This window comes from Gobius niger, assembly GCF_951799975.1.
Source record: "Gobius niger genome assembly, chromosome: 19".
Lineage (NCBI taxonomy): Eukaryota > Metazoa > Chordata > Actinopteri > Gobiiformes > Gobiidae > Gobius > Gobius niger.
Genome location: NC_136870.1, coordinates 20,219,144 through 20,246,077, shown reverse-complemented (window position 1 = coordinate 20,246,077; position 26,934 = coordinate 20,219,144). Strand labels below are relative to the sequence as shown.

The following is a 26,934-nucleotide window of genomic DNA, read 5'->3' as shown; positions in this document are numbered from 1 at the left end:
ATGTAATGAGTCTATAATATCATATATTAGTTTCACATTTTAAGTTGAATTACAGAAATAAATGAACTTTTTCATGATATTCTAATTATATGACGAGCACCTATAAGAGTATTGTTTTTTTAATTATTATTATTAATTTGGCTCAAGGAGATGAAGAAAAAAGCAGTGATATAAATAACTTCTCAAGCAGGGCTGACAGTTCTGTAAAATGTAATCGAAATCACAATGTCATCATCAATCTCAATTACTGTCATGGACGTCTTGTAACCGTCAGGTTAAGACATGAAATGTGGAGGCGTAAAATGAAATGTTTTTGTTTTAAATGGCACTGGGTTGAACATTTTTCAATTTTGTTTGAGCTGCGGTTTATTCTCAAGGTCATGTAAGAAAAAAGATTTTTGTTGTTTTTTTAATATGAAAATAAAATAAAACAGAAAATTGAGATTTATCAAAATCATGGACTTTTTTTTTTGCCCGATTGCCCAAAAACAACTTGAGCACCGACTGTTTGAGTGTAGCACTGGCGTAATTGAACAATATATATGAAATGTACACCATAATACATCATAAAAAATGTTATAAAAAAATGATTAACACAAGTCAGTCAGTTCACAGATGTTTATAAAGGAAATCCGTACATAAAAGCACTTCATAATGCGAGTTACACCCTGTGTGAGTGCACTAATGCCTGCTGCTGACTCACTTCAAACATTTCCACTTACATTGTGGCTCCTTTGCAGATGTTTATGTTGTGCAGTGGGGAAGGTGAGGGGTGAGATGGGCATGTTGTGTACTGTGTGGTTTGTCTTTGCCTCTGCAGGACAAAGTTTGCACTAGGGCTGAGTAACATTTTTTTCCGATACCAATACCTGAACAACAATATTTAGGTCCTCAAAAGGTGCACTATGCAACTTTTAATGTGAAAAAAAAATGTGTGGATATCTGTGCATATTTGATCTTTCCGTGACTCAGTGGCTTTATGAATGCAGCATGGCACCTTTGCTTTCCCTCACAGTGACCCTTATGACGCTCCAGGATCAATCGTTTTTAGGGGTTCGTACCAGAAAATGACCAGAAACGCAAAAACAATTGATTCTGAAGCATCATAGAGGCCACTGTGAGGGAAAGCAAAGGTGCCATGCTGCACTCATAACGCCACTGGGTCACTAAAAGGTCAAATATACACATATATCATTTTTTTCAAACGTTACATAAGGCACCTTTAAAAGGTAATTTAAAAAGCCATATATTAGATTCAAACTGGCATTATATCCAATTTTCTTATAATATAATTTTCCTCAGAGACGGAACACACTCAGTGACATTGCTCAAATATTTTCTCTTCATCAAATTCATTCATCAAAAGACACGAAAACTGTGGTTTAAGACCAATTCTTTACACACTATTTTGCTCAAAAGTTTCCTGTTGCGTCCAATTTGGCTTTGAATATCAACATTTCCCTCATTCCTCTGTCCGAATGTTTTACAAATTATACAAAGCTAAATATCCCAAGATTTTTGGGATTTGTGCCATTAAAAATAAATTATATGCGTTACAATGGCTTTAAAAAGCATTGAATTTTCAAATGTGTTTCATTTATTTGAGCTGAAACAACCAAGTCACTTCCTTTAATGCTGCCCCTGAACCAACAGCATCAAAACTTGGTCTCCAAAGATATTATTTTTCTAACTCCGACTTTCGATACTTTTATTTTTCTGATACCAGTAGAAACTAAACTTTTATTTTGATACCATACTGCTATCGGCTAACGGTACACATCCCTAGTTAGCACGCAGTCTCTGATAAGACAATCTAAGGACTCACTGGTGCACTAGGCATTAAAACAAAAACCAGAACATGATTTTCTTTGTCCAATGTCATTCTAGGTCAGGCAGTGTATCAATGCTTCCTCTGCTAAATGCTTCTGTATTTCTGCTGAACTTCACTAATCCAATCTGAGGAGAACATATGACGGTGAAGTGTGTAGGAAGCTGAATGGCAGACACTCTTCAGGTTGAGTACATAGGACTCCCTGGGACCAGCACCAGCAGGAAATCCCAGACAGAGCTTTCTCCTGCGTGGACATCTTTGAGACGGATCATCATGCAGATGGATGCTGCGAAAACAAGACCCACGCGGAGAATCCTTCAGCAGAAAATACCGCACTGGATCAATCGAAAGCCAGAGACACACGGGAAGATTTGTGGCTTGAGTTTAGGCCGGATTCTCCTCTTCCAAATCTCGATCATTTGGTGTCGTGTTGTGGCACTCTCCCCGTGTGTGGTGTCAATATGATTCTGCTACGTCCAGCACTTGTTTCATTTATAAATCAATCACATGTTCAAACTGGTGGTCACAGGCCAAATCAGATACTGGAACATAGACAATGACATTTCATCCATAGCCTCGAAAAAGTGGATTCATTTGAGCATTTGGTCATCTTCCTAGTGCTACCAAGCTTTTCTGAAACCGGCAAAGGTGGTTTTCTTCTCTGAATAGCCAAATCGGACCAGTGCAGTTACTGGTTAAAAACAAACACAATGTATTGGGTGTAAACTCTTCAGCAAAAATTGCAATACCATTTTCCTTACACTTCAAGTTTACTGCTTCTTACCGTGTTCTTATGAAACTTTCTATCCTGGTTTAGTAGTGTCAATGTTTGCAACCCTACTATCCAAACAAATACACACAGGGGAAATGGTAATTATTTGTAAGTCCTTGTCTAATTGGCTTTAATAAGAGGTTAGACACTGGGATTAACACGCAAGATTGCAACACAATCTTTTCCTCTTAAACCAATTACATCCAACAGCTTACAGCTTTATCTGCGGTGGGAAAACGAGAAGCTAATGCCATTGTAATTAACCTGAGATTAACACAGGAGCGGAGTAAAGACAGCAAAGCCTTGACCAACTAAACCTTGTGTCCTCGTCCTCGAGTCTTCTGGGAAATGGAGCGGAAATACCACCTTAAATCTGGCTGTATTGCAATAGAGACGCCTCACGCAAGAGCCAAGGAGGAAATTGAACAACGATAAAATGCAAGGAAAGCATATGTTGGCGTTGTAGTCATACTTTAGGACAGTTCTCAAACTTGGGAGTCCAAACCGCGGGGTCCGAATTCTGGATCTCAAGATCATTTCATGGAGTTGCCGGATTATATAAGAGGGATATTGTAGTTTGAATGAATGATATGCCCTGTGGGATACCACTACTTCAGGAACTCAGTTATCCTGCCTGGCATGGTGGATTGTTGTAAGATTTGAGTCTTCAATCTCACAAAAATCTGTCTTGTAAGGCCTTGAATACACTGGAGTATCAGATCAATCATGTGGTTTTACATTAGGTGCCATCAAACAATATATTCACTGGTGTTGAAAACCAAATCAACACTTCAAGAATAATCTTAAAGGAACAGGCCACCGTTTTTCCATACTGAGATATGTTCTTACCTGAGCTTAGACGAGTTGATACGTACCTGTCTGGTCTTTGTGCCTGCCCATGAAAGAGCGTGGTAGCTTCCAACTTCACCCCAGTTTGGAGCTACAGGAAGACACTGGGAGAGGCCAAATGCTAACCACATCTTTGGTCAATGTGTGTGACTGAGTGCACGCACAAAGACCAGACGGGTACACATCACCTCGTCTAAGCTCAGGTAAGAACATATCTCAGTATGGAAAAACGGTGGCCTGTTCCTTTAAGATTGGGAGAACACCACACCAGTAATGTTTAATTCCAGTGTCAGTGCCTAAAGATGCACTCAACTGATTCAAACAAAAATTACAAACCAATAACAAAGGTGTAGAAGAACCAGTTTGTTGCCAGCGCTCAATGCCAAACGGCAGTAATATCTTTTGGCACACACTACTCTGACGCGGACCTCAGGGTGCTATGTAATCCAGTGATTGCTTGGCCTCCATAGAGCGGAGTTATGGCTTTAATTGAAAACCGTCTTTCCGTTTCAGATGGGACCGACGTTTGGATCGTTATATGAAAACAGAGGGAGTTTTTATTGTTGCGGTTCAGCTTCTCCGGTGCTGCTCGGATGAAAGTATTAAGACTCTGCAGAGCAGACCTGCACTTTACACACACCTCACAAAGGCTTTCAGGAAGGAACTCTCCGCACATGGTTTCTCTATGACTCACTGTTTTGAAATGAAAGCATGCAACCAATATAGCATGCCCCATTTCCAAACACCACTACATCACAAATCATTTTATATTTGCAATTGTCAATACGGCAATATGTACATGAACATTCTGCGACATCTTTGCATCGCTAGGCTATCGGGAAAACTAAAAAGAAGACAGTTGGGTCACATAAGACATTTCTTAGCTATGCTGCCAAGGCTTTCAACATTTTGCCAAGGAGTAGACAGCTCTGAATCATGAGGCTTTAATATGCACTAGAAACAGAAGAATACAATTTTCTATGACAGGATGAGATCTTATAGAATTGTTATTGCTTATTTGGTACAAGTTAGAAAATGTGGTTTGCAAACAAAACAGAAGATCTGCAATAAAGGACCATCCACCACTTCTTCAATCACACCTCAGAGTTAGGGATTTCCCCAAAACATGTTTACTAGGTGTCAAGGATGAAAGGCTTGGGACATCAGTGCCTTCTGTGTGACCCAACCCTCCTCGCACACATACACACACACACACACACACACACACACACACACACACACGCCATTTAGTCAATTAGTCAATGAGTAAGATTAGTCTTTAGATTATGACTATTTATCCTTGTAAATGATAAATGAAAGTCCAAGCTCTTCAGTGTGAAAGCTGACTCACACTTGACAACCATCCATCCATCCATCCATCCATCTTCTTCCACTTGTCCAAAGGCGGGTCAAATCACATTGCACCAGCCCCCTATGGTTCCTTCTGCAGTCGGTGGGTGCACGGATGGACGGCCTCACGATTCAAACCGAGCTTGTTGGTCTCTCATAAGGGGCGTCTGAACCGCTCTATGTCTGACCCGTCAACTAGGCCCTGTTTGCCATGGGAGACCCTACCAGGGGCACGAAAACCCCGACAACAGAGCTCCCAGGATCATCTGGGTGCTCAAACCCCTCCACCACGTTAAGGTGTCGGTACCAGGAGGGGCTTGACAATCAAAAGTTTTCAAAAGTCGGTATGTTCAGTTTAGCCTGGTTTCAGAAGAGGACAGAGCTCTAAAACACTGCGAGACCCGACCCTCCCCACGGCCCAAACCACCTCGTTCTCCTCTACTCATTTTAGGCCACACAGAACATCATTTTGGCCATACAAATAAGCTGGGGTGAAGTTGTTTACATAAGGCTAAAAGCAACCATCGCATGACATCAGCTAGGGAAACCGTGTTTGAGAAGATGGACTGAATACTCAAAATGCAAGAGCAAAATAATATCTACGATGCGCCTGCTTTTCTATTTGCTTAACCCCCTCAAATCCGACTTGCATGTTCTCACAAAATCAGATAAAATGCAGGCACCTTTGTCGCACAGAACTCTCTACAGCACAGGCATATACATTTCCTTTGCTGCATCTCTCAGCTCTTATCATCATAAAGCCCAGTTCAGAAGGTCGTCATTACTTTGATCCATTTACTGATACATTATTCGAGGGATTAAGCCCTGCACGGTAGCTGGAACCCGCTCAGATTAGCCTTTGCACTGTGAGACAGGCTAATTACTGGCTGCCCCCGTGCTGCATCTGCCGTGATAGGAATACCGATGGCCTCGTAATTAGCTTAAAATATTTGAGCAAAGTCTACAATGGACTCTGCAAGTTTACTTTGAAGTGTGTTCTTGCCAAAAAAAAGAAAAAAGAAAAAGAAAAAACTGTGTCTTTGGTCGACCTCCAGTACCGCATTTGCCGCTTCTGCATCTTCATAGCAACAAGTGCACAACAGGAAATCCCTCGACTGTGGCTTCTGTGGTCTATTTATATTCAAAAGGCAACCGCTGCTGATAGGCATGGTGCCATTTTTGTCTAAACATGCAAGTCATGCCGAAAATGATGAGAAAGAAGGTAACGCTAAAATATTGAAGTATCAAAGGAGTAGTAGAACACAGAAAATCACCAACACTGTGAGAAATTCTTTCAGAAATAGAGTTTTTTTTTTTTCATTCAACCACTGATGCAATTTGTAATGCGCCACTCAAATGCAGAAGACTCTCTCAGAAATATCACATCAGATTGAAGTTTAGAATAGAGCCCTGCAGCCCTGAGATTTTTAAAGCACATTGCGGGCTCGGGAGGGGGGCGGGACGGCAGAGTGTGGGAGCGGGCGGGTGGGACGATAAACTGCTGTCCCGCAAACTAAATAATTTTTCATTTTCATTTCATTTGTTCATTCTATTTTGATAACGAGAGCATTAGTACCGCAGAATCACTGTGTCCATGCTCAAAATTGATAGAAACAGTTATAGGCTCCAGTCACTGCGTAACACGGACAAACGCAGACTGGATCTATCAAGTCAAACACAACAAACGCACGCGCAATGAGTTAGTGCAACATGGGATTCAGCCAGACTTTACTCCACAGAATAAGCATAAAAACACTACACTCACTGTGCACTCGATCTTCTGGGGATCCGTCGAAGAACTTGCTGCTCTTCACGTCTTTATCCAATGATTCTCTCTCGTCGTGTCGGTCATTAGCGCCATTTGGAAAAACTTCTTTTGCATAATCCACAACAACAGGCCGGTCTTCACCTGCCCCGCGCCCATCACAGCTTGTTTTACATGTCAAAAGTTGTAAATAAGCCTTAACTTATCCATGGTGTGGCTACTGTAACCACGCGTTGTTGTTGTTGTTGTGCAAGGCAGCGTGAGAGATGCATTCATGGACCGTAAGAAGTGCGCACTTCTCCCGCCGCTCCTCCGGTGCTGAAGTTGTTCCGCAGGCTTCTCCTCCTCCTGCGGTCGTTCCTCCTGATGTTTGGGAGTCAGTTTCTGCCATCCCGATTGCCCCCCCGCTGGAGAACCCCACTGTTACATATTTGTCCAGATTTTCTGCACGTTTGTGGATAAAAGGGACAGTAAGAAGTGCGCCTTTCCCGCACTTCTCACGGTCCCTGGATGCATCTCTCACGCTGCCTCCACAGACCAAAACAACAGTAGCTACAGGTGTAGACAGGCGCCTGTTTTTGTGGATTATGAAGTTTTTCCAAATGGAGCTGAGGGCTGACCAGACGAGTAAGAATCATTGGATAAAGAGGTTTAAGAGCAGCAAGTTCTACGACGGATCCCCAGAAGATCGAGTACACAGTGAGTGTAGTGTTTTTATGCTTATTGTGTGGAGTAAAGTCGGCCCTTAATGTACGACTTGTCTGACATGAAGCGTGTGCGTTTCTTGATGGGTTTGTCTTGATGTTTGATGCTACACAGTGACAGGAGCAACTTAGTTAGGGGTTGAACTGGTGTGTCTGTCCCATACACCGTGAAAAACCTATGTTATACACAAGGCTATATGGACAGGCCTGAGCTGGTCTACTTTCTTTTTGTGTAACCCGATTTGGCAAGAGTCCAGTGAGTCAGGGGAGAGCAGGGCGGAGCGAGACGTCCCTGCTCTGCCCCAGTGTGCGCGGTCTGTCCAAACGTCTTCCTGCACTGGTCATGACTCCTGCAGTGCAAATGTCCCCATATTGCATATTGCAGGATTTTTGCGGGCAGGAGCGGGACAAAACAACGCAGATGCGGGCGGGAGCGGGAATAAAAATTACAATCCTTTGCGGGATGCGGGCGGGAGCGGTACGGCACCATGCGGGGGCGGGCGCGGCGCGGGACTGAAAAATCTGTACCGCGCAGACCTCTAGTTTAGAACTTCTCTCACCTCTAGTTAAATAAGTTTATCACTTTGCCTGATGATTTGGCAGAAGATGGCGCTGTTTCCCTATCCTCTGTGAGATTTGTATAATTAGTTCTTTGTCCTCGGACTTGCGTAAGCCGGCATGTTTGTTTTGATACGGACACATTATTAGACGTGGGCAATATATCGTCTACAAGATATTGTCAGAATTGCTGTTTTGGAAGATGCAAATTTACAATATTGATTACATCTCCAATGTCAAGCAATGTGGAATAAATTGTTTAAAATGGGGGAAAATGGGGAGAAATATTATGAAAAAATTAGGCTGATGTGGGGGAAAATAGGAGGAAAAGGGCAGGGAAATTGGCAAAGAAATGTAAGGAAAAATGTTTTTTTCTGCCCTTTTGTTGTCTGTTCAGGACAATTATCTTTTTGAGTAACGGAACTTGTTTGCACATTACACAAGTCCCCAAAAATATTGAGGTATTCACTTTTGTCAGTACACCCTGTCCTTTACATCACACATTTTTCTGATTGGACTGACAAAATACTTTGAAAACAAGCCTCCGCTCGCAGCTAACAGCATGCTGGCAAATCCATGGCACCCTGATGAACATCTTTTAAGCGCACCTGTCAATCGCATTCATCAGCACTCACAGAAATAGCACTGGGTTCCAGCCTGTACATCTCTGTATGGATACAGACGGCATCTCGTCATAGAAGGGGGCGTGGCTTCGCCGAGGGGGAACATAGAATCTTTAGAGAAACATACTTTTCCACTCTTTTTAGCCATTTTGTGGTGAAATATGAACTTATTTATCACACATAAATAAAGTCAAGTGTAAATCGGGCCCATATAGATATTTTCTCACAGCAGATAAATAAATCAAATCAGATTGTTCAGTAGAAGTGAAAAAACAGCAGTTGTAGCTGGCGCTAGCTAACCATATTATTTATGTATTCATGGGCTGTTGAATCACTTTGCTCCTCTCCATGTCTTTGTATATTTGTTTAGTAGAAAACTATATACATAATTCAGCATTTGTTAAAGTAGTTTTTGAATAATAAGAGAAAGTTTAGATTCTGTTTTCAAACATGACCATATGGGTTATTCCAGAGATGCCGTCTGTATCTATAGAACAGGGAATGTATGAAGCCTATCTGACCAAGAGAGAGATGATTGTTTGACCTAGTTGCACCATCTTTCACATGGCAGAATTACTGAGTTACAAAAAACATCGCTTAAATATCGAAAAGAAATTAGCAGGAGCTTCTTAGGTTAAAACATTAATTTAAGCTGAACAATACCCGAATATAGCGAATGACCAGGATATTCCATCAATATTCTTCTCTGATGTTCATATTCCTGTCCAAGATGACAATGCCATGATAGAGCTCAGAAACAAAGTGAGCGAAAGGGAAGTTCAGGGAGCATAACGCCTCATTTTCACCCACGGATTAGCCGCCGCAGAGTTCAGGCCGCTTCAGAGGGTGGCAAAGTTTGCAATTATAGCAGAGGCAATATTGATTTAGGTTTTAGAGGCTGTGCATTTTAAATTTGAGTAAGTGAGCCCAGTCTTGGAGTAGTAATTTAAGCACACACTCGCGGAGAGAAAGCCATAACAGGGGCCCCCTTCATCGGATGCCAACGGAGCTGAAAGGCCGCCACTCTCTGCACGTGGCTGTCACTTCACAGCCCCTAACCCACAATTACAAGCAACTCCAATCCACACAATGCAACTGTTTAAAGTGTTTCTTCAAATATTAATTACTCACACACAAAATCCATTCCAATATGCATGTGGTACTTGTATTTTATATTACCATGTGAAACAGTAAGAGCAAATGTGTATCTTAAGCAGAGATCTGATAAGGAGGCATGTCCCTATAATGTAATGTGACAGTGGAGGCCTGATGTATTCATTTAATCCAGCCGTGTCTAATTCCTGTAATAACAAATGTGTGTCCACAGTGGTAACCTTTGTTTCACATTCAAGTGTTGGGCTCCATTAGCCATCTGTCAGAGAGCACAGAGCGGCGCAGCAGGAGTCTGCCCGAACAAAGCTTCAATCTGCTCCGATCAATACTGGAGGAGTCCGTCGACGCACACTGCAGGGACATGTAAGAGAAAACAAGGCCCACGGAACACTTCTGAGCGCTTTTAGTCCCGTCCTTCAAAATATCCAGAAGTTGCAGTCAGTATGGATATTTGCTTTGTTAGATGTTGAAGTAGATGTGGCACTGTAAAGCGATTGAAGCATTAAAAAAAATCAAGAACTTAATCAGAAATGCGCACCAAAACACTGCTCTATGTTATTATGTGACAAAAAGGTGTTTGCTTTTATAAAGTCATTTTGTCTAAATTGTTAAAAAGTTGTATACATGTTCATACCGGGCCCATTGCTATGGGTTAAAACTAGGGTTGTGCCGATGGACGATGTCATCGTCCATCGGCGATGGATGAGCAACATCACGATGGAGCGCCACCATCGTGATGCCACGCCCCCTCCCGTCAAAAACACGCACTGGTCCTCTGTAGGCCTTGCAAACCTACAAACTTTGCAGGGATTGCACTGTAAATTAAATCACTGATGTAACTAATATGCGCGCTAGCGTCAGTAGCCTGGCAGAAGCCACGATGTGTTGGCCGTAATTATTAACGTAAAGACGCAGCTGCTCTGTTTATGACGCGCGGGGCTCTCTCTCTCTCTCTGCAGCTCAGAGTTTAACAGCGCGTGGTTTTGCTTTGCTTTGCTGCGTATTGAAACTTAAACCGTTTTAAAATGAGATGGCGCTCACATCGGAGCTAGCTGAGCGCGTGGACTATTCTCACGAAGGACCGAGAGAGGAAAGAGAGAGGAGAGAGAAAGGCGCGGTGCAGCAGGAGTTAAGAGGTTAGAGCACACGGGACCGGGCGGCGCGTGGAGCGGCTTCAAACATGTAGCTACGACGCAAACTTCAAAATATTGTCCCGTTCACCCACTGTTTCTTAAACATTACGTTAAAATTGAGCAAATGCAAATAATAAGCTCCGATTTACATTTGTATTAGAGTGATAAGAGCCTTGGAGTTCACGCTCTGAATAAGTCGTTCTCCTCTCAGACTTGAGAAAAAAAAATGCTTATAATGAGAAATGGACGATATCATCGTCCATCACGATGGTTCACTGTAAACATCGTCAACGGCCAATTAAGGGGACATCGCCCAACCCTAGTTAAAACAAGACGTGGGCAGAGTCACTAAAATATTTACTCAAATAAGAATAACTTTACTTTGAAAGAACTTCACTCAAAAGTAGTGATCAAAGAAATGAGTGGCTTAAAGGTGCATTATGCAACTTTTATGTGAAAAATAAAGTCGACATTAGTACTTATTTGACCTTTAAGTGACCCATTGGCTGTATGAGTGGTCAGCATGCCACCTTTACTTTCCATCACAGTGGTCTCTACAATACTCCAGGATGAATTGTTTTGTAGGTTTTCACTGCTGACGGACCCTCTCACTAGAAAACCTACAAAACAATTGATCCTGGAGCTTTGTAGAGACCACTGTGATGGAAAGTGTGAAAGCGCCATGCTGACCACTCATACAGCCAATGGGTCACTTAAAGGTCATATACGCACTAATGCCGACTTTATTTTTCACATAAAAGTTGCATAATGCACCTTTAAGATTGAAAAAGGACCTGGGCGAAATGCTACTTGAATACTGTGAGAAACTGAGTAACAAATGATGAGAACCAAAAACGAAAGGTCGTAACAATCCTAGTACTTCCAAAGGAAATGCCAGAAAAGAAGAATAAACTACATGAAGCACAAACCACATCTATTGTATGTATCACATGAAGCTTTTGCCACTTTACTGAATGTGGAACGAGCCACTATTTTTCTTTATTATTTTTTTAAACTTCAAAACGTTGCTGAAATACATGTACTTGAGCAAATGTAACTGAGTACTACCCGCCTCTAGTTGAAGCCAATAAATGATCACCATGTCCCCAATTCCTTTGCACTGTACGATGTTCAAAGTCTGCTTTAATGGTGACTTGTGCCGAGACGGACAGATCTAAGCACACTCAATTTCTTTCATGTTGCATTTTTATTTCTTGTCGTGTGTTTATCGACTTGTTTAAAGCCCAAAGGTTCCTCCGTGCTTTTTCTACGTAAACACAAACATCTGAGCTCGACAGTGACGGCACATGGCGGCTGACTCACCCCTGACTCACTACACATTTTTAGCATGGCCCACTTTTGGATTCTCTTATTGAAAGATCTAAAGGGGGGAAGAAGAAAAAAAAATAAAAATCTTTTGAACGCCCCAGTTTAGGCTTTCACACAGCTACTGCATTGTTTTCAGACTTCTTGACAGAGAAAGTGAAACTACGAAAAAGGGAAAGAACTTACACACGAACCATCCCATCTCATTTATTCATCACAAATGTCGGAACACAACCCAAAATCCGATATGGTCTAATGAAAAATCTGTCTCCGGCGCCTCATCGTTTCGCTCCCAACTTTTTTTTTTTTTCCTTGGCAGCCAAAGAAGAACAAGCAGTAAAAAGTGTTCCTTTACTCATCTTCAGTTTACGAGAGGAACAGTGTGGAACCTCTGAGCTGTGAGGTGATTAAACACTGGCTGTGGATGTCATTCGTCTCAGCCACAGTCTCGGAGCAAACCACCGGGAGCCGCGCCATTAGGACTGCCTCGCCGAGCAACACGCTGCGGTTCGGGTGTAATTCAGAATGAGCAATGGAAAAGTCGCGCTGACCTTCAAAGACGAGGTGAAAGATGAGAGACAAATTATAGATAGTTAAATTAATATTTCACTAAGCTATTAATTGTAGCAAATGTAGTAAAGTATTGAACACAAGAAAGACCTCGCGGGCAATTTAAATTTTTCTTTCAGTTTGTGTTTGCTTAAAAAGGTGCATTATGCGACTTTTTATGTGAGAAAAAAGTTGACATTTGTGCGTATTTCACCTTGTAGTTTGACTTGAGCGGTCAGATGGTCAGGTCATAAGTGATAATAGTTGAGTTAAAGCAGACCTAAGTAACGTGTTACCCTTAATAAATCCTTTCCATAGTCCCTCTGCGGGTAATACAAGCGTTAATGGGATGATTGGGGGGTCTTTCATCTCCTCCTGGTGTCTCTCTGTCGCGAAAACCTCTCTTGCAACTTTGCTGCCTCCGGGTCAGAGCACCAATACACACTAATGGAATCACGAAGAAGAAGCTAACAGGCTAACGGGCAAAGCTTACTGCGGGCTAGCGCCACTTAAACAGTATTCACAGCCAAGATTGAATGAAAAAAATTGATCTCCATTGTGTAAATGAATGTACAATATCTCTCTCTCCCTCTGTTTTTTCTGTCAGCGTAGTATTTACTCTCACGGACAATTAATGAGTAAAAAACTGCAACATGCTTACGGCCTTTAGGGGCATGAGTTATTTAGTACTGCTTTAAATTATATGGTTAACGTTCATCAAATATGACTGAGAAAGGACAAATTTACAGGTGCATTAAACACTCCAATTTTAATATTTGTTTAAAATAAATACTAGCAATTATGCTTCATGTTTTGTTGGGGGGCGCGGCCCAACTACATCACGTGCTTGGGGGACTTCAAGGATACAAAGTTGGGAACTATGAACCATAAATTCCATCTCGAAAGGCTCGGGTTGATGCTCGGGCTCAAATCCGAAAGGCTCCTACGTACTTACAAACTCAAACAATATTTTTAAAAACGAATTATCCAATTACTTCAGTGCTATGTAGTTTAGCTACAGACTTAAATGTAATTGGCTGAAACGAGGTTTGCTTGATCACTCAGCAGCAAACGCCCCAATAGAAGTCCATTCTCTTCCTGAACGATTTAAACTGAAGCCAGACTGACATTGCTGTGCTCTTGATATTTGCAATCTACCTTTTGCCACGTTGTCTTGAGACATCACCCAAGAGAGTAACTCGGTTGTGTCAGTCACAACAATGGTAAAGGTAAAAGGCACCGATAATACATAACACTTTTTTAATTTATGATCCATTGCAGCGGTTCAGTTTACAACCTCATTATTACCAAAGGTTATCACTTAACACCATTACCGTCAGGTACTTTCACTTCTTCATTTCAAATCTATATTCAACAAGCGGAACTGTCTTTCAATCACTCAGGCTTAGCAGAAGCCACAAGACTGAATCCGCTGACCGGGAAGAGGAAGAACAGTTTACTCTTCCTATAAAACATACATCCTTCTCACAAGAGTAAAGCTGCAGCAAAGACGGAGCAGCAGTTTAAAAAAAAATAGACGTCGCAGTTGTCTGAAAACGAGTCGTATTGGTTTCACACACTTCTCACGGAGCGCCTCTTGTGACTAAAAGCAACAGCGCAGATATTGGTCAGTTTAAAGATGAAAGGAAGTCCCAAAATAAACACTCGACGTTGTGAATACTCGCTGGGCCCCGAGAGCATCGATAAATTCTGGCTTCCTGCCGCCGCGAAAAGGAAAGCAATTCACAGCTATTATTTACAGACAGTGGTGACATGCTGATTACAAACAGACGAGACGGCTTGTTATCTGCGGGAAAAAGTAAAAATAAAAAGTTCCTTCATCCTTGACTGTTTTTTTTTTCTTTAATATTGGTACAAAGCTTTGCAAGTTGGCAATTTGTCCATCTTGTAAAAGCGCCGTTAACAAGACTCACAGTTTTCCTTTCCAACTTTTGATCTGGGAATGAGCTGAAGAGCAGTGGTTCTCAAACCCTTTTAGACCTGGTTTTAGCGGTAGTGTGGTCTTATTATACTTTGCTATACTATTTTACAGCTTAATGCATAAAATTTTAATCACTATTTCGAGCGAACTGATAAAAAAAAAGATTAAATCCTTGGCGAGGCAACTCCTATCGGACAGCAAAAAACTGTCCTCATGGTAAAAAGTCACAGTCTCTGCCCCTCTGAAAAGTACACCTTCAAAATGAAATACAATCTCTCCTGCACATAAAGCCAACTTTGACCATAAAACATATCATAATTCATAGTTTTAAGGATGGAGGTGGTAAAATGCTGAGCTGAGAATTTATATCACACGTTGAATTTATTGAGTTCCCCCCCGTCAGACTCTGCTTTAATTGCCACCATATTTGTTAGCTTACTGCGTCTGGGAGAGATTTCAACAGGGTGTGCGGAGCAGGGAGATATGAAATAATCGACTGTATACTGCCAGGGAGAGCATGAAAAGTCGACGAAGAACGGATGCGGGAATCCATCAAAATCGTGTGACGCAATGTCCATCTGAGATTTACGTTTATACATAACCTATCCTTATCGCAATATTCCAGAAATTTCATATATTGGGCAGCGCACGTAGACTGCAAAATTAAGAATATATTGTGGCCTACTTCTTCCTGTAACTGTAAGGTTTCGGAAGTTCCTGGCTCATGTGGACTTTCGATTTAACCATATTTGCCCCTCTTAAGCTTATTATTGAACACTGGCTTGTCATTCTGTCCTCCATGTGTTTGACTTGACACATTGAGTGCCAAAAACGAAAAACAAGCCGATAGTTTTGTATGATCTAAAAGTAACCCACAAGATCACAATATTTCAGCTCTATGTTCTCTTAAAACAACATGGAACTCACGCCCAGACATTCTCAATAGTCGATGTTCTTTTCTGAAGCCCCTGTTTTCAATTACAGCCCAGTGAAGAGAGTGAAATGAGGGAGACAGTTTTGTTTCATAAAACAGGCAATATCTCAGTTTCTCGAAAAAAAATCTGTGATTTTGATCAAAACTAGCCTCTGTTTAGCTTAGATTTCTCAGGAACCGAGGCACGTAGAATTGAACTGTTTTCACCTACGGAGAGCTTAGAGTCTCATCTTTCATACGAGCCATAGCATGTGTCTATAGCTATAACATAGAATACACTGTGGTGCTACAAATATCATGTAAAATTGTCTGGGTTGTTGGCACTCTACAGCTAAATCCCCAAAACAGCGCGGCACTCAATGTGTTAACAAGTGCAACATAATCCTAATTTTATCCTTTTACTTTTTTTCATTTTCGCCCTATTCTGAATAACAGGGCTGGCTCCAAAAACGCAGTCAAAGCGCTAGCATGAACGGGCTTCAGCTAGCCTCGCTCACTCAGTCCATTCTTAATTGTACAGTCTATGGTAGAACATAACTAAGACAATACAACACTACTTCACAAAGCCAAAGTGCTTTTTGTTTCCTTTCTGGAGCAACAAAAAAAGAAATCAAATAGGTATTCTCATAAAACCAGCACTTTTGTACTCAAATTTCCTCATAGATCGAAAAACTGAATGTCCAAGCAACACAATTCCCCATCTCCTTTGCTCTTTATATGTAACCGGGTCCACCTGAGTCTGCCATATTCTTAAATGCATGTGATTTTAGAAGTTCACACTTAAACCTTCTCTCAAAAGTGGCAATTCTAAAAGCAATTCCAAAATTTGTCAGATGCCCAATGACTAAGACGCCCGCCTTCGGCAGCTGTGATTTACCGGGCCGTTTGGCATTTGACAAAGTAAGAAGAGTGAAATGAAATTAGCTCGAGGTCGACAGAGGTAAGACTTTCAAATGTCTAAAGCACAATTTGTCTTTTTTATGATATTAACGTGGAGTGGAGGGAGAAAGCTGGGACCGGAGCCCAAAACGCTTGACTGTCCATTTGGAGAGGTTCAATAGTTCACTGTGGATGTGGGAGGAATGCCAACGGACTTAATCAATGGGACAGATCAGCTGAGTTACATCTGGGCTGAGAGGCTGCATTCTGGACGTGCCACTGGGACAGGAAGCATTGTTAAGAAGGAAAGGCTGCCTTCAGGGATGTGTTCAGACCAGGACATATTGTAATTGTAACAACAAGAGTGAAAAGGATGATGGGAATTCTGTACAAAGCCTGACATCAACAAAGCTCTTGCACTGTACTTCATTCTGACTTTTCAAAGTACATCTTTGCCTTGATGCTTTTGTACAACTTCAAATAATGAACTGTATGTGTCTAGACAAGCTATGAAGGTATAAAATGTACTTTCACATAAAAAGAGTGGGCGTAAAACAAAATCCTATACTGCCACAGTGAAAAGGTAAGTGGCTCAAATGAAGGAAATAGCAATGATGGAGGTTAGACATTAATAAGCACAGAGAAGAGAACTTTGCCATGAAAAAGGACAAGTTTGGTGAGAGGAACTTCAATAGCTACTTGGTGTGACGAATAGCAGAGTGTGGGCTGGCGCTGAAACACCGCTCCAGGATTGTTTGTGACAAGGATAGAAGATTATCCCAGATTAGAAAAGTTGATTTTGCATCACACACGCCCTTTGGCATGAATGGCTAGACCTTATGAATCAGTATGATCGGAGGGTTTTGAGAGTCGCGTGACAAAAATGCCACCATATTGGATAATGTTTCTAATGCAAATAATGTCAATCTTAATCTCATTTTTCCTGCCTTTGTCAATATTTTACAAAGATTAAACAGGAATTACTACAACTACGGGGTGCTGCACAAAATGTTACGATATCTTACAGCATAAAAGTAGCAGTATTGTGAAGTACTTTGCCTAAAATGCTAATTAATGATTAGCAATTGCGTTTAACTTACAGGTCTAGCATAAGGCAATATAAAAAAAGAAAGATGGCGTGTAAATGTTTGAAACGTTCAATGTGTATGGAAGTGATGCTGGACAAAAAGGCCATTTGTTTTAATGATGCAATATCAAACTTCCAGAGATTTCTGCCTGCAAAAAGTCCATGTAAAGCTGTCTGCTATCCTCCAATATGACACTGACTGTCCTGCGTTACCACGGAGATCAACTGCGACACATAAGAAAATTCAATACAAGAAATCCACAGACATATTTTCCAATGAAGACTGCAATACAGGCCAACTACAGTATGAGTAAGACATGTGATGTAAGGGCAATTTGAGTGCTGAAATGCATTTCTTTACATGACTGAGGTTAAAAGAGAGATTTTAGTTAGCCTTCACAGCAGCTATTCAAAAGGCCGTTTCATCAAACCCAACAAGGCTAATTGGAAAACATGTGAATCACAGTGAATCTATAGAGGACTTTCTCCGGCAGAAGATCTTCTCTGACACGCTTAAACCTGACACCAGTTCTTATGAATGAACCGTTTCTGTGATGCTCCGAGTGGGCGTCTCTTATCTGTGAACCAAGACGCATTCACGGTTTTGAAAGAATGACCTCAAAATGCATTTATTCACATTTCTCCGTGACCTTTTACATTCACTGTCTAACTTCATGAAATATCAAAGAGATTCCTGTTGATATGTAGGCACGGCGTCCGTGTTCTTCGCGACTTTATTTAGTCTGCACCACTGGTTCAGACCCACTTAAGGCTTGGATTACAGTTGTGTTGTTTATTTTGTAGTTCACAATCTTGCATCCCAGGGAGAGCCGTATGGTTTTCCGTCTGCAATTAGACCTGCAATTTATGTGTTCAAACTGAGATCCAGTTCCTTGCACACATTTTAAACACGTCCGGGAGCGTTCACTTTTGAGAGAAGCCTGAAATATGAACAAATACGAGACTTGCCATGTATTTCAGATCACGTTTGCGGAGGTCTAATGTTTGCAAACTTGTCTCGAGGCAAAGGAACGAACATTCAAATTGCAAGTTCAAGTCCTCCGTTATTACTTGTGACGTATCTATGGTGTACAGAACAAAGCAGTGGGCCATTTATGACAAAACTTGCAGAGCAGAATTGCTCCTTGGAGTCTGCTGCTGTGGGTGTAAAGGGGGCTAGAACAGGGCTCATTAGTGCCACTTGGTCAATACAAAAAAATATATATTAAAAGTCTGACATCTTTGGTCTAGTCTAAGACATTCACTTATGCATAATGACTCTGACTCATCCATTATACTTCGACTCAAAGTGAAGAAGATTTCAGACTTTTATGGAAGCCCCGCAAGCTGAGCAGAACGGCACAAAGTAATTGCTTGTTGCGATAAGGCATCAGTCTGGAAAACGCAATCCATTTTAGGAGAGGTTCTGCATAAATTTGGCCCGATGAAAGGTAGCAGGGGGTGTTTTTTTTTTGCTCAGGTGTGGCGAACAATTCCCGAGTAAGGCCACTATAACAAATACTATTTCAAAGCACCAATGAAGATGCATAAATTCAATAATAGCAACACCTGCTCCTTCCTTGAAAAAACAACAGGCCACCTGCCTAGAAAGAGCATCATCACTGTAACTCATCCTCTTTTTGGCTTATAAAGAGCCCAAAATGTGGACTTTTGGGGTAAATTCACCCTACCGCCACAACTCTGCGTTTCCTTTTATTCAACACATAAAACAATCACTGATTTTGTGTCGATATACGGGGGCAGACATTATAAGTTATTCCCTTTTTTCTGCTCCTTCTCATTCATATGCTAAATGCTGCTGCTGCATTTGCTTTTTAAGTGAATTAATCAAACTATACAATGAAATGAAGTTAGAGTGGAGTTCAGACGTCGGAAAAAAAGAATAAACAGCAAATACTGGGAGTAAATGGCACTGCAGTGAAAGAATCAATTGATGACACTATAAGCAGGTCCTCATTTATTCATAAATGTACGTATACGTCGCACATAATAAAAGGCAGTAAAACAGGCAGCGAGTTTAAAAACACATCGTGGATTTCTCTTATCGACAAAAGAAAAATAAATCCTATTAACATAAACCAATTTGCTTTACTTAAGCTACATTGCCAAGAGGGTTTGGAGCGTCTAAACAAATAATAACTCAACTTCAACACCCGTCTGGCTTCTGTTGCCATGCTGTGACATCATCTGCACGTCCTCTATGTTCAAAAATGAAATGCCAGCTTACTGGACTACAGTGTTTGAATTGACGTGTCATATTTGTGGAACACAGTTACACACTGACCCGGTGCTTGCGTTTTTTGGAGAACCCCCAATAACGGCTAATCTTATTAACAAGCAGAAAACGGTTGTTATTTCAGTGCTATCTAGAAGACTGAGTTTACTAAATTGGAATAAGAAAAACCCTCCAACCTATACCAGTATGAAGGGCCCAACCGATATATCAGCCGGCCGATATTAGCATGTTTTCAATATCGGCTATCGGCCAGTAACTACTAAACTACTACTGAAGTACCTACTAAGTACCTTCAGCGCCCCCTGCTGTCACAGTTCAACACTGACACATTTAGAAGCATCATGCACAGGATTATAGACAATTCTAAAATGGGGCCAAAAATGTCAGTGGTGCACACCGGCATCGGCCAATCAAAATACCCGATAATTGTTTACATTAAAACACTATATTAAAAAGATTAAAAAGATTTAGCACTATGCCAATTTCCATCTGTAATCCCCACACCGGTCGACCGATATTTCTATATGTTTTAATGATTGAAACCTTTGCTATAATAATAAATGCTTAATTTTAGGCTATTTGAGTGATTTAAAAAACAGCACAAACAAATTAAATTACTTAAAATATCGGCCTTTGTATCAGCTATCAGCCAGACCGACCCCCTTCATTTTGGTATCGGTATCGGACCCCGAAAATCCATATCGGTGAGACCCTACTAATTTGTTAAATGATGTTACGAACCACGGAAAACAAAATCACATTTGAATTGAAAGGGAAGGTGGATGATTTTGGGATCAGTTTCTGGGGTACTTTGAGGGGTTCAAGCAGGCAGATGTGTGAATGGAAATGAATGGATGGGTGGAATTTTGAATTTGTTTTTTGAACGTTTTCAATACTATCACTTTTGTTTGTTCCGTTAAAAAGCTCAAAATCTTTAATAAAAACAATAAAGAACGCGCATGAACACAAACATCTAATATGACATCGCTGAACTGAGCCAGTGTTTACATTATAGGATGCCACTTGCATAAAAAAAAACCTACTCGTACAAAAGCTGCACTATGCCATTTTGGATTTGGATTTGAAAACACCCACGTGACATAAAACCATCAACACTGATACAGCCATCCCTAAAACACACTTTCAGGCTACTTTTAATCCATATAATACTTAAAGCAAAACTCATAGAAAGCGGACTCCAGATATGACACTACGTTCAGTCCGGATGCTAAACTTAAAAACACTGATCAAACTATGAGATTTTTCTTGTCAAAGCTGATCTCTGACTTAGCATTGATACAGCGGTGTTAAAAGCGAATGTCCAGCCAGTTACTCGTTATTTAGTAGCGGAGGGAGGCCCCATAGACAGGAAACAGCGCTGTGACTACTAGGCGCGCCTAACAATTCCCAATCCCCACAGCGCTCTCTCTCTCTCTCCCCCCCTCACAATAGAAACAGATTCCATGTTTGCATTTTTATGTAAAGTAGCGGGCAAAGACACCGTTCTCTTCATCGTGTAAGTCAAATGCGCGGGTAAAAACTGTGTCAGGCAATACAAGTGCCAGAAAACCAAAATCCAAACCCTTTCCAAACTTATAAAGACAGCAACAGCAGCGGCAGAGGAGGCTAGGAGAGAGCTAGCGATGGAGCGTGTTGGAAGAAGTTTTGTTACGCACCGACGCCGTACTTTTCCTTCTTCGTGGGCACCCAGCGCGTCATGGTCGGTGGTGTCGGCGCGTCCCCGACTCGTTGCCTTCGCTGCGTAATAAGGTCCAGAAGCGAGCCGCCGTTGTTGCGAAAGTAGAGTTCACAGATTACTTTGGGCTGCTGCGCTTTGGAGTGCCACAGCGAGCAGCCATTTTTCCACCGTGTGCCAAGACGCGCCGCGAGGGGGAGCCAGCGAGCGCAGCGCAGGACAGTGGTTTTTGGGCGCGTGTAGGCGGTGACGCAGGGCAGCAGGAGGCGACTCTGGAGCCTGGAGTCTGGAGGGGCAAGGGTGACTCGTCGTAGTAGCCTTGCAAAAAAAAAAAAAAAAAAAACTGCAGCGATTGCTTTTTCAAGTACTTCCAACCAAGGCGAGTAAAAAGAAACTCCCACTGCTGCCCAAAGTGTCATTGGTTCTAGTGCAGTGGTTTTCAAACTTTTCTCACCCAAGCAGCTCTGCCACTTGAGGAAATATCTGGCTTTCCATCAAAGGATTATACCGCTTTACCCAAATCTGAAAGCTTCTTGGAAAAATCACCATTATAAGCGTCGAAAACACAGACAAAGTGACAAAACAGTTCAAAAAATTAAACAAAAATGTCAAAAATACAACTTAAAAAGTGACGACACATGAGGCGTTGCTCTGGCCTATAGGCTGTAGGCAAGTCCAGTCAAGAAGCTTTTAGATTTGGATAGAGCAGAACTGGAGAAAATGTGCTTGGTTAAGGTGGGGGTTAAGAGGTTAAACATTGAGCTAAACCAAGTATAAAATGGGACAACACTATGAGGTTCTTGATAAGAATTACACATTTAACACCGGAGTCCATGGCCTACCAGCAGAAGAAGCACACACCATTTTAGTTTTGGGGAAAATTGTATTTTTTTTTTTTTATGAAGGTGGAATATGAATAGTCAGTGTTAAAGGAACAGGCCACCGAGTTTCCATACTGAGATATGTTCTTACCTGAGCTTAGACGAGTTGATGCGTACCCGTCTTGTCTTTGTGCGTGCCCGTGGAAGAGCTTGGTCGCTTCTAACTTCACCCCGTTTGGAGCCATAGAAACATGCTGTGAGAGGCCAAATGCTAACAACATCTTTGGTCATTTTGCCTGACTGAGGGCACACCGTTTTTCCATACTGAGATATGTTCTTACCTGAGCTTAGACGAGTTGATGCGTACCCGTTTTGTCTTTGTGCGTGCCCATGGAAGAGCTTGGTCACTTCTAACTTCACCCCATTTGGAGCCATAGGAATATGCTGGGAAAGGCCATATGCTAACAACAGCTTTGGTCTTTTTGTGTGACTTAGTGCACGCACAATGACCAGACAGGTACGTATCAACTCGTCTAAGCTCAGATAAGAACGTATCTCTGTATGTAAAAACGGTGGCCTGTTCCTTTAAATCAAAGTTTTGAGGCTATGCTTGAATGAAATATGACATTATACTTATTAGGTAAGTTTTAGTTACTGGCAACACAAATGTATTCCCCTTTGCTCTTTACCAGTGTTTTGTGTACGGTATTGTCTCAACACAAATATGAACTTTTGCCTCTTTGACTATTCCGTTTACATCCCCGCCTGTAGAGGGTGCTATCTTTCTACTTTACATTGATATTTTCAACAAGTCCTGTCTGTTTGAACTGCTCTGCAAACTCATCCGTTCAAAATGTATTTCCACTTCTGCTCCGATGTTATCTCTTCAACGGCGCAGGCAAAATGCTAATCTATCTACATCATTACACATTCATTTAAATCGTGGCTGTGATGGTGAGATAAGGTGCTTTGAAGCAGGTCCCTGAAATTGATGTTTAAGATAACGTGTATTATCTCTGCTTTTGGTCGGTGTGCGCAAAGTAATATTTACCAAGAAGTTCAGTTTGCTTTGAGAAACGCTTTCGTGGTGAAGGTTAAAGCGATGCATTAAGCATTTGGAATAGGATGAATCACGAAAGATACATCTCCCCTTTACTCCCCTCTTTTTCTTTGAGTGTATTGGTTTGTCCACAGATTCAAAAGTCAGTGGTTCAAATCTCGTCTCTGTCTGGTTTATACTGACCTTGTTGCCTTGGGCATGACTGTGATAGTTAAGTGAGTGACTGGTGCAAAATGCGTTGGCAGTTACTCTTTCTGTAGTTCATCCCAGGGCAGCTGTGGCTTCAGATGGCATCTCTGGACTCGCCCATGGTTATGTTTGAAAGCAGTTAAAGGGATGTTTCAGGATTTTTAACATAGGACCTCATTTCCTAGTTATCCAGAGTGTTGCTGGTACCTGGAGATATTTTCTTTTTAATTCATGCAGTTCTTATATTTGAAGAGTTTCGTGGCGCTAGGCTAATGCAAGGCTTGCACATTTCTACATTATCAGCTAGCCTGCACTAAAAACAGTCTTACACACTCCACAGAGCACCTGAGGCAAATCACTTATAACGCCAGACTAACAATATAAATGTATGTGTCGATAGAATAATTTTAACCATTTTGCATTTAAAATAACTTATATTTGAGCAGCATCAGCTTCGTGGTTGTATAAGCTACGCAGCGGCGGAGTGATCTGCTAGAAAATAGTCCCTCAAAATGCGATCATTCATGTGATGCAAGGTCAGTTACATTCCAAAAAATATTTGAAACTCTTCAAACATAAGAACTGCATGAATTACAAAAAAAAAATATCTCCAGGTATCAGCAACACTCTGGATAACTAGCAAATGAGGCCCTATGTCAAAAAGGGGGAAAACATTTTTGAGAAAATTCCAAACTTTCTAATTATTCCAAAACTACTTTAACAAACGCTGAATTATGAACATAGTTCTCTACTATATAAATATACATTATACATACATATACAGACATGGAGAGGAGCAAAGTGGTTCAACAGCCCATAAATACATAAAACATGATGCTACATGTTAGCATCGTGCTAATGCTAATACTAGCCAGTGCCTGCTATGACTGCTGTTTTTTTTTCACTTCTACAGAACAATCTGCTGTGAGAAAATATCCATGTGGACCCGATTTACACCTGACTTTATTTGTATGGGATAAATAAGTTCACATTTTTCCAGAAAATGGCTAAAAATTGTGAAAAATTGTGTTTCCCAAAAGATTCTATTTTCCCCCTCAGCAAGGCCACGCCCCCTTCTATGACAAGATGCCGTCTGTTCAGCATGTCATACCACCAAGCATGTGCGTGCAACCGGATTGAGATGCTTGTCAACCGTGTAAGTCATTATTCTGTTCTGATGGAGTTTCAGTTTTAGGGTTGTTGTTGATGCACATTATTCACCCTTTCGCTGCGATGTTTCAAGTGACAGTAAACAAGCAACTTCCACCACTGCTAATTGGTGTTTAAAGGTCATCATTAAAGGTAGCGTATGCAAGATTTTTGTAAACATAATCTATTTTGACCAAGTATTGTGCCAAGAACAAAACAAGCAGAAACAGCTTAGCGACACAATAATAATCACTTACACCCTCTCCATTTCACTGATGCTCGAAATACTGAAATACTTTCAGAGAAAAACAAAACTAGCTGCTTCCTTATTACAAACAGTGTTATAGTTGCACATGTGCAGAACCACATATACAGTACATAGTTTTTTATGCATTGTTTTATTTTATTTAATTTCAAGACTATTTACAATGTAGATTCTCACTGAAGGCATTCATTTATGGTATGAGGTAAAAAAAAAAAAAAAAAAAAAAAAGTTTAAGAGGAACAGACCACCATTTTTACATATTGAGATATGTTCTTGCCTGAGCTTATATGAGTTCATGCATACCTGTCTGGTCTTTGTGCGTGCCCTCAGTCACGCAAAACGACCAAAGATGTTGTTAGCATTTGGCCTCTCCCAATGTATTCCTATGGCTCCAAATGGGGATGAAGTTGGAAGCTACCACACTATTCCATGGGCACACAGAAAGACCAGACAGGTACACATCAACTCGTCTGAGCTCAGGTAAGAACATATCACAGTATATGGAAAAACGGTGGCCTGTTCCTTCTAAGTAAATTCTTCTTTTGCTTTGATTTCTGTTTTGCACATTTTTGATATTTTCTCAATGGGCTTCTGAAGTCACCAAAAGCGGTTTTGACTTCACAGACTGTTGGAAACCCTTTCAGGGGACGACCGTATGAAGCTCATTGAGAAAATGTAAAAAGAATAAAGGATGGCAATTTTAAAGAATTTAATATATAAGACATAGTAGCCGGCCAGTAATACCACTAACACTAGTTCCATTTGTCCTGTGAAAAGTTTTGGGGACTCCACTTTCTTGTGCATTTCTGCGGAGCTTGTAGCTTTCCCATCGTTGAGAAGTTTGGAATAAATGGTGTTTTAGCTTTGTGAGGTTGACAAAGTGGCACAGTTGTTTTTCTTTTGAAGATACTGGTGCCTTGTAAAAAGAACGAAAATAGTAGAGACATACAGCAGGGAATACCAGCCAAAGGCAAATTGTTTAGATGACTTGGTGGGGAGCGAACAGTGCCTGCCAACCTGTGTGTGCACATCGCAGCCGTCCTGATTTTAGTCATAGTTTAATGTCTCCAATCACACAATGTAAATAATGCTATTAATGGTAATAATAATAATAATAATAATAATAATAATAATAATAATAATAATAATAATAATAATAATAATAATAATAATAATAATAATAATAATAATAAAGCTGATACATTAAAAAGCATTTCCAAACCTTTGATGGAGAATGTTTACTCATAAAATACACAGATATTTCCATATATTCCACCTGCTAACACAACATGAATATGATTAAACCTTATTGTCTTGGTATGGACCAAACATTCTGTTTGTAGAGGAAATTTAAAACTGACTGTTCCACAACTTAACACCATATACAGACATAGAAAAGCTTCTCCTGGTAGATCTTGCTATTAGAACTATAAAGTTCCCAAATCCTCTCAAACCATACGACTAATCTCTATGTGAGAAAACACATTTTGACTATTACCACGTAATAAATAATGCTTTCCTTTCACCATAAACTGTGCATTATATAACTTTACAAGATCATGCTTTTTTAATCATTTTGATTTTAGGGAAAGTGTTCAAGATACACAGCAACTTTCAGAAATATAACAAATATTGATGACTGATTACATGTATAATGTTGAATTCACAACTGTATAACATTTTACTTGATGTTAAAGTGTTTTTTTTTTGTTTTTTGTGTGTTCTCAGGACAAAAGCATAAGGCCACACGGCTAAAACCAGTGTGGAAATGAACTCTCTCCTTCTTCCACCTGTCCTCAAGCTGCATGGTCAGTGCTTGTGCAGTTTCAGGCTCACTGACTGAATTCAGGAGGTTCTTAGCTTTCAAACTTGTGCTTGTGTCCTCATCTGAAGTTTAAAGGAACAGGCCGCCGTTTTTACATACTGAATATGTTCTTACTTGAGCTTAAACGAGTTGATACGTACCTGTCTGGTCTTTGTGTGTGCCCTCAGTCACACACAATGACCAAAGATGTTGTTAGCATTGGGCCTCTCCCAGCATATTCCTATAGCTCCAAACGGGGTGAAGTTAGAAGCGACCAA

General features: G+C 40.9%; 2 protein-coding genes across 3 annotated transcripts in view; both read right to left on the bottom strand.

The window, feature by feature from the left end:
- dock1 (dedicator of cytokinesis 1) overlaps positions 1-21,552 on the bottom strand; it is a 294,516-nt gene extending 272,964 nt beyond the window's left edge. For both annotated transcript variants that reach the window (XM_079577082.1, XM_079577083.1), the window contains exon 1: positions 21,349-21,552. In XM_079577082.1, coding sequence (XP_079433208.1) covers positions 21,349-21,391 — 43 coding nt within the window. In that variant the 5' untranslated portion in view covers positions 21,392-21,552. The remainder of the gene's footprint in view (positions 1-21,348) is intronic.
- The window catches only part of samd8 (sterile alpha motif domain containing 8), a 243,737-nt gene that overhangs the window by 112,109 nt on the left and 104,694 nt on the right, over positions 1-26,934 (bottom strand). The window lies entirely within an intron of this gene.